Source organism: Chelmon rostratus, chromosome 23 (assembly GCF_017976325.1).
Source record: "Chelmon rostratus isolate fCheRos1 chromosome 23, fCheRos1.pri, whole genome shotgun sequence".
NCBI lineage: Eukaryota > Metazoa > Chordata > Actinopteri > Chaetodontiformes > Chaetodontidae > Chelmon > Chelmon rostratus.
Window position 1 is genome coordinate 19,544,389 of NC_055680.1, and position 8,079 is coordinate 19,552,467.

Consider the following 8,079-nt stretch of genomic DNA (forward strand, 5'->3'; position numbering starts at 1 on the left):
CTGACAACAAGACATCTGATTGGGCAGGACGACTCATCTTTATTGTGATTGGTTGACAGACTCCCCTGGCCCAGTGGACGTTCTCTAAATATCAAGAAGAATAACATTTCATTTATTAATGTGGGTTTCTAAAAGGCAGCGAGCTGCAGCGGCTCCAGATTCAGCTGCTGTGTTCACACCACAACATGAATCCAGATCCAGACCGGATCATCCTCCACTGCGTTCGAAGTCAACGGGACAAACGCACACTCACAGTTCTTTTAAAATGTTTCGACCTGGTTACTCATTGACGGTGAAATAAACCAAGCTGAGCGACTAACTCTTAGTCACATGATTTCCAAGAAACCACCAATCAGCAGAAGCAACAACAATGACATCACTGCAGCAGCCTTCAATGTGAAGACCTCCACGCAGTGCAGTTATTGGCTCATTAGTGGTTTGACTGACAGGTCTGGGGACCAATGGGAGAGAGTGAAGAGTCCTGAGGTCAGGTTACATGATTCAGTCACATGAACATGATGCTTTATGTGGACGACAACTTGTTTTTAGTGAGTCAGCTGATCAAATCAAAGGAAAACTCATTTCAGATTCAAGTTTACTTGCAGAATTGAACAGGTCATGTCTCACTGATTTATGGCCTCAGCTCTTTGGGTCTTATTATTACTGTGGTAAGAAAAACCTGGAGGACAGCTGGAGTATTTAACGACGGACTGATGGCTTCCGGACCGGAGCGGTCTGGTTCTGGTCTGGTTACTGAAGGTGAGATCAGAAAAGACTGAACAGACAGACCTCAAGAGATCAAGATCAAATCTGGATCTGGAGCAGCAAACTGCCAAATGTTGGTGTTCTAGTGTTTTAGAGGAGGTGGAGCTGATGACTGGGCCAGCATTCAGACACGTGATCTTTGGTCGTGAACATCAGATCCTCTCGCTCGAGACAAACCGTTTAGTTTTTTTTTCCTACAAAATAAAAAATGACAGTTTTTCCTTTAATGTCAGTTTAGTATCCAAACACAGATTTCCTCCTCTGCCTCAAAACATGATCAAATATCAAATATCCGGTATAAAAAGTGCTAAAATACAAAACCACCAACAGTTCTACAACCCAACATATTTCTGTTCATGTATGTGGTCTCAGATCTGAAACAGCTCCCACACTCACAGATCTGAAGATGTCCATGAATTGCTCTTCACCCACCATTTGCAGGTGTGTGTGGTGAGAAAGTCTTCGTCCCTTTGAGTTCCTTTATGAAACGTAAATATTCCAGAAGGTCTTCGTTAAAGTCTCCCAGTACTCACCTGAAGGATCGCAGTAACTTGGACGAAACCTGGAGGATGTTCCATCACAGTTTTCAAAAGATTCCCACCGAAGCTTTGAATCTCATGGATTCCTGAAGATTTCCTCAGAAGGTCGACCGTTGTTTTCTGAGGCAATCCCAGACTTTTTCTCACAGATGATGAAGAGCAAGATGCCGAAACTCTGCCAGAACATGTCGACATGTCACGTCGTTAATCCCATCAGAACGTCCTGATGCTCCTCGGAAAATATTCCTAACATTGGTGTGGACTACCAACTGGTCTGTTTGGAATTCCTGTGAATCAGTCCGATATTCCACAACATCGTTAAAAATATCCTCAAAAACTGCTCAAAACGTTTGGTTCAACTCGCAGTCGAGTATTCTGGAAGGAGCACTGAGAGGTTCCACAGTACTGAACCTTCGTTCAGATACGTTCCCTCACCACAGAAATCCCTTTGGTTCGTCCTGAAAGTCCCTGGTTCTCGGCAGTCGAAGTGGCAGCAGTTTGGGAGCTTGTCATTGGACCAACAGTGATCTGATTAGGGGTTCGTTTGTTTTTAGACGAGCAGTGAACAGAAGAACGAAGTGAAACACATCCGTCATATTCTGAATGTCAGTCCTCAGTCTGCTGGGATCCACTGATGCTGCTTTGATGGACAGGGCTGGGAGCCAATCCCAGCTGTGCTTTCAGTTATTGATGACAGTACGGCCAAAGGAGGTAGTTACAACTTCTCTGTGTCTGTTGAACTAAACTGCACCAGGAACGTCCTCCCGCGTCCTTGCTCTGTTAGACGATTGGCTGTTTGGCCGGTGACCGAGGTGAGTCTGGGATCTGGAGCCGGACTGGCTTTGGTTGTCCTGAGCAGCGAATGACTGCCGTGGTCTCACAAGGCAGGGCTACATATGTCTTGAGTGTTGACCAACCAGGTGCTTGCTTAATTTAAAAAGCTTCACAGTGGTCAACTCTGTCCTCGGTTCTGATTGGTCAGATGAACAAAGTAGGTGGAGTCCAGTTGCACCTGAGTCAAACATTATGAAGCTTAGAGACATGATGCTGTAACTGTGTGTTCAGTATTTAGTGTTTCACTCAGAGTTTGCTTTCATAATGTCACAGCCCTGTTTCACCCGATTCCTCTCATTGGTCCAACCATCAGGAGGTGTGGTCTCTTACGGCTTCCCGGTTGGTCAATCAGACAGGATGGACCAACGTTCAGAGCCAGAGGCCAGTGCGGCTGGGCAGGGCTGTGATTGGTCAGTAGAGGAGGGTGGGCGGGGCTTTGTGTATCCTGAGCGTCTGGATGGAGGAGAGGATTTTCTTTTGGTGGCCAGCGAGGGTCACACCCACTCTGAGCAGGTCTCTATGGAAACAGACAAAGAGTATGGAAAGTTGTTAAAACAGCCTGTTGCTGTTGGCTGATGGAGAGTCATGTGACTCGGCCTCAGCGACTTTGTTCTTTCACATTCACAGAGCAGGGCGGTGGAGGGACTCCACCTTTAATCCCTGAGTGTTGACTGGCAGGCAGCTGCACCTGGAAACAGCCACAGAGACTCGATGCTGTATAAACAGATGTGAGACATGTGGACGTGGACCTTACTCAGTGTTCAGCTGTGAGACGATGTCCAGGCTCGTGAATCCGGCCTGCAGGAAGCTCTGCTCGTATCGCTCCATCTTTATGGCTCGAAGCCACTCAGAGACTGAACCGCAGGCTGAGAGAGGAGGGGGGACGCGCTGGTCCAACAGAGGCTGGGACGGACTGGGAGACAGGCAGGCAGAGAGACAGACAAGATTATTGATACTGAAGTATGAGCAGATTCAGACCTGCAGCTCCACACTGAGACAAGAGACAACCTCTGACCCCCAGCAGCTGGTGCATGAATGTGTTAATGAGCCTCACCTCCGTCCCTCCGAGTGCGTCACCTTCAGGGAGGCGGGGTTTCGGATCAGCCTATCGAGCGACGCCACCACGTCGCAGAACCTCGGCCGGTTGGCTCGTTCCTTCTGCCAGCAGTCCAGCATGAGCGCGTGCAGGGAGGAGGGGCACTCCGGCGGCGGGGGCAGCCGGTAGTCCTGCTCGATGGCGTTAATCACCTGACAGAGAGAGAGAGACAGTGAGACAGGAGAGAGAGACAGGCGAGAGAGAGAGGAGACAGGAGACAGAGAGAGGAGACAGGAGAGAGACAGGACAGTGAGACAGGAGACAGAGAGAGAGACAGGACAGTGAGACAAGAGAGAGGAGACAGGAGAGAGAGAGAGGAGACAGGAGAGAGAGACAGAACAGTGAGACAGGACAGTGAGACAAGAGAGAGGAGACAGGAGACAGAGACAGGAGAGAGAGACAGAACAGTGAGACAGAGACAGGATAGTGAGACAGGAGAGGTTGGACATGGTGCTGCCCGTTGTCTTACATCCTGGTTGCTCATGTCCCAATATGGTCGTTCTCCGTATGACATCACTTCCCACATAACGATGCCGTAGCTCCACGCATCACTGGCTGATGTGAACTTCCTGCAAGTCAGTAAGATACTCACTTCACTGAACTTTTATAAGATAATTATTGAACAATAATGATATTTCTCCTTTTCCCGCTCCACTGACAGTACCACACCCTGCAGTACTGACACTCACCTGTAGGCGATGGCCTCAGGAGCCGTCCACCGGATAGGAATCTTACCCCCCTGAGAAGTGACATAGTCAGTTAGCTAATGGAAGGATGCTTGCAGTGCTTTAAAGAGACAAAGTAGGTGGTGACATGTCATAGAACTAAATCAGAACAACAGAGGACCGATAACAAGACCCTGAGGGACTCCACTCCTCCAAGCTAATCCACAAACACCAACCCAGACTCTGAGTCTCCTCAATAAACTGGATCAACCTTTTAATACTGAACAGGTGTACTACTCCTTTAAGGATCTTCAAAAATAAAACTCCTGATCGTAGAGTTTAAAAACAGTTCTGTTACATTTTATACACAAACTCAAACCACATTCAGACTGTTCCTGCCTGCAATACCTGAATTTCACCAGCTGGGTATGAATAAAGTCTTAACTTATATTATCTTATCGTAATAGAAACATCTACATTTTGAAGACTGCACCACCTGCAGGACAGTAACACAAGTATTATTTAGCTCAGCAAAGACGGCGAGTGGGCGCCGACTCGCCGGCCTGCTGGTTTATCAGCTGTGGACTTTACCAGAGAGCTGGTGTACGTCGGGTCAGATGAGTTTTCAGTGAGGAACCTGCTGAGACCAAAGTCTGACACCTGAAAAACATAAAAACAAAAGTGTTGGATCTGAACTTTTCAGACTGACAGACAGGTGGCAGGCACACAGGTGGGCAGACGGTCTCACCTTACAGACCAGGTTGGAGTTGACCAGGATGTTTCGAGCTGCCAGGTCTCTGTGGACGAAGCTCATGTCGGACAGATACTTCATCCCTGCCGCAATCCCACGCAACATCCCCACCAGCTGGATGGTGGTGAACTGTCCGTCATTCATCTGCACAGACCAGTCATGTGATCAGCAAAGACAAGCAGGGGGGCGTCATGTGGTCGCTGAGGCTGAGGGAAGTCCCCCAAGAAAATGTGAAGCCCTTTGACCAAAACTTCTAATTTTCACACAATTTTAGACAACGACTATCACAATATTCATAAAAAAACAAATGTCTTTTACAGGTCTGCATGATGAGAGACAGACAGGTCTGCATGATGAGAGACAGACAGACAGGTCTGCATGATGAGAGACAGACAGGTCTGCATGATGAGAGACAGACAGACAGGTCTGCATGATGAGAGACAGACAGGTCTGTGTCACGTGAGACAGACAGACAGGTCTGCATGATGAGAGACAGACAGACAGGTCTGCATAATGAAAGACAGACAGGTCTGCATGATGAGAGACAGACAGGTCTGTGTGATGTGAGACAGACAGACAGGTCTGCATGATGAGAGACAGACAGGCAGGAAGCGGACAGACAGGTCTGCATAATGAGAGACAGACAGGCAGGAAGTGAGACAGACAGGTCTGCATAATGAGAGACAGACAGGTCTGCATGATAAGAGACAGACAGGTAGGCAGTGAAACAGACAGACAGGTCTGCATGATGAGAGACAGACAGGTATGCGTGATGAGAGAGACAGCTATCGGCAAGACAGACACCCAGGTCTGCATGATGAGAGACAGACAGGCAGGAAGTGAGACAGACATGTCTGCATGATGAGAGACAGACAGGTATGCGTGATGAGAGAGACAGCTATCGACAAGACAGACAGACAGGTCTGCATAATGAGAGACAGACAGGTCTGCATGATGAGAGACAGACAGGTCTGCATGATGAGAGACAGACAGGTAGGCAGTGAGACAGACAGACAGGTCTGCATGATGAGAGACAGACAGGTAGGCAGTGAGACAGACAGACAGGTCTGCATGATGAGAGACAGACAGGTGGAGAGAGAGTGAGACATGGTTACAGTGTGCAGCACAGGCGAGACTGATTTCGGCCCGTCTCACCCTCAGGAAACTGTCGAGCGCTCCATTCTCCATGAACTCTGTGAGGATCATGACGGGACAGGAAGTGGTGATGACCCCCTCCAGGTGGATGATGTTGGGGTGCTGGAACTGACCCATGATGGACGCCTCCGACAGGAAGTCCCGCCTCTGCTTCTCTGTGTAGCCGCCCTTCAGCGTCTTAATCGCCACGTAGTTCTCTTTCCGGCCTGGGACCCTCAGCCGACCGCGACACACCTCCCCGAACTCACCTGGACAGGTACATCATACTATCAGCACAGTGGAGGATTTTCAAACCGAAGTGATTTCAAAAAGTGGGCGACCACAGACTGAACTGATTCATATTTTAATCGTCCCTGTTGAAGCCGGACGTACAAAAGTCTGCAGGTTTCTCAAAACATTCTTTATGCTCCTCAAGGATCCAAAAAATGTTCTCAGGTGCTACAAAAATTCCTAAAACATACCTGGTTACTGAAAAGAATACTTGGTCCCGTCTAGCATTTAAAGGTTCCTTAAATGGTTTGTAGATTTAGGAAAAAGATCCTTAAAAGTAGAAGCTAAGCTCCTCGTGTCCTTAAAAAATCCCCAAAGATGCTGAAAGGTTCCCTGGGTTACTTCACAGATTAAGACCTTCAGGAAAAACCCCTCAAAAGGTTCCTGTTAACGGGTGCTGGTGCTCACGTGACCATCAAAAGTTCCTCAAACATCCAAAAACGTTCAACAAAGTTCTGACAAAGTTCTTCATCCTCTTTCTCTCGTTGCTCACCTGCTCCGATGACCTCCTCAATCTTCACGAAGGAGGCCTCGATCTCTTTGGCGAACTCCCTCACCGCCTCGTTGGGGTCCTCGTAGGTGAATGGGTCGATGTACACCTTCATTGCTACGGCAACAACACCACACCATCATCATCATCATCTTCATCAAACAGAGGATCAACTCTATCCCTGAAGATAACACAATCTGATTGGCCAAACTAAAATTCTGACAGTGATGATTGGTGGAAACTCACTCTGGCCCATCTGGTAGTGACCACTCTTGTCGTTCATTTCTGAGTCCTTCTTTCTCCTGCTGATGGAGAGACAGACAGGAAAAAGACAGACAGGAAACAGACAGACAGACAGACAGACAGGAAACAGACAGACAGGTCTTCAGTTTCTCAGCAGCAGCAGGACACACACACACTCACACACGTGAGGAGTCCGACTGGAAATATGGATTTGTGGGGACAGGTGAGTCCTGACGTAGACGGACATTCATTTCCTGGACTTACCCAAACCATAACCAGTACGAGCCTAACCCCAACCCAACCTAAACCTAAACCTAAACCTAAACCTAAACCTAAACCTTCATTCTGAAATTCATTTACATTATGGAGACCTGCATTTTTCTCTCTGTCTGTCTCTCTGTCTGTCTGTCTCTATCTGTCTTACTCTCTCTCTCTCTGTCTGTCTCTCTGTCTGTCTGTCTCTATCTGTCTGTCTGTCTCTGTCTGTCTCTCTCTCTGTCTGTCTGTCTCTCGCTGTCTGCCTGTCTGTCTCTGTCTCTCTGTCTCTGTCTCTCTCTCTCTGTCTGCCTGTCTCTCTCTGTCTCTCTCTCTCTGTCTCTCTCTCTCTGTCTGCCTGTCTCTCTCTCTCTCTGTCCTCTCTCTCTGTCTCTTTCTCTCTGTCTGCCTGTCTCTCTCTCTCTCTGTCCTCTCTCTCTGTCTCTCTCTCTCTGTCTGCCTGTCTCTCTCTCTGTCTGCCTGTCTCTCTCTCTGTCTCTCTCTCAGAGTGTCGGGTTTCTCTGGTTCCTCTGTCTTAATATAGTCGACATGTTCCACCCTGTTCTGTGAGTGAACCTGAGGTCAGTGTTCCATTGTTCTGCTGAGGCAAGCAGGGAGGGAGCATCCTGAACACACACACACACACACACACACACACACACACACACACACACTCTGTCTTACCGGTAACAGTACACGGCAACGATCACCATGGCAATGAGCAGTAGTATCCCCATGGAGACCAGAACTCCAGTCAGCACCAGCTGAGAGTGACCAACACCTTCCAGAACACACAGATCAATAAACTGATCAATAAACTGATCAATAAACTGATCAATAAGTTAATAAGCAGTTCAATAATCAGGTCATTAAAATAAACAATTTTTCTAGGAACAGATGGTCAGTCAGGCAGACAGACAGGCAGACAGATAGACAGACAGATAGACAGACAGACAGGCAGACAGTCAGTCTGACAGACAGACAGTCAGACAGACAGACAGACAGACAGACAGACA

The 8,079-nt window shown here is 48.1% G+C and overlaps 1 protein-coding gene across 3 annotated transcripts in view; it reads right to left on the bottom strand.

Annotated features, from left to right (window-relative positions):
* Positions 1–1,297: 1,297 nt before the first annotated feature.
* The window catches only part of LOC121626893 (ephrin type-B receptor 4b-like), a 17,534-nt gene continuing 10,752 nt past the window's right edge, over positions 1,298–8,079 (bottom strand). For all 3 annotated transcript variants that reach the window (XM_041965633.1, XM_041965631.1, XM_041965634.1), the window contains 11 exons: positions 7,748–7,844; positions 6,812–6,870; positions 6,569–6,682; positions 5,806–6,053; positions 4,648–4,794; positions 4,491–4,559; positions 3,924–3,973; positions 3,704–3,803; positions 3,193–3,386; positions 2,893–3,051; positions 1,298–2,655 (listed from right to left, as the gene is read on the bottom strand). In XM_041965633.1, coding sequence (XP_041821567.1) covers positions 2,550–2,655; positions 2,893–3,051; positions 3,193–3,386; positions 3,704–3,803; positions 3,924–3,973; positions 4,491–4,559; positions 4,648–4,794; positions 5,806–6,053; positions 6,569–6,682; positions 6,812–6,870; positions 7,748–7,844 — 1,343 coding nt within the window. In that variant the 3' untranslated portion in view covers positions 1,298–2,549. The remainder of the gene's footprint in view (positions 2,656–2,892; positions 3,052–3,192; positions 3,387–3,703; positions 3,804–3,923; positions 3,974–4,490; positions 4,560–4,647; positions 4,795–5,805; positions 6,054–6,568; positions 6,683–6,811; positions 6,871–7,747; positions 7,845–8,079) is intronic.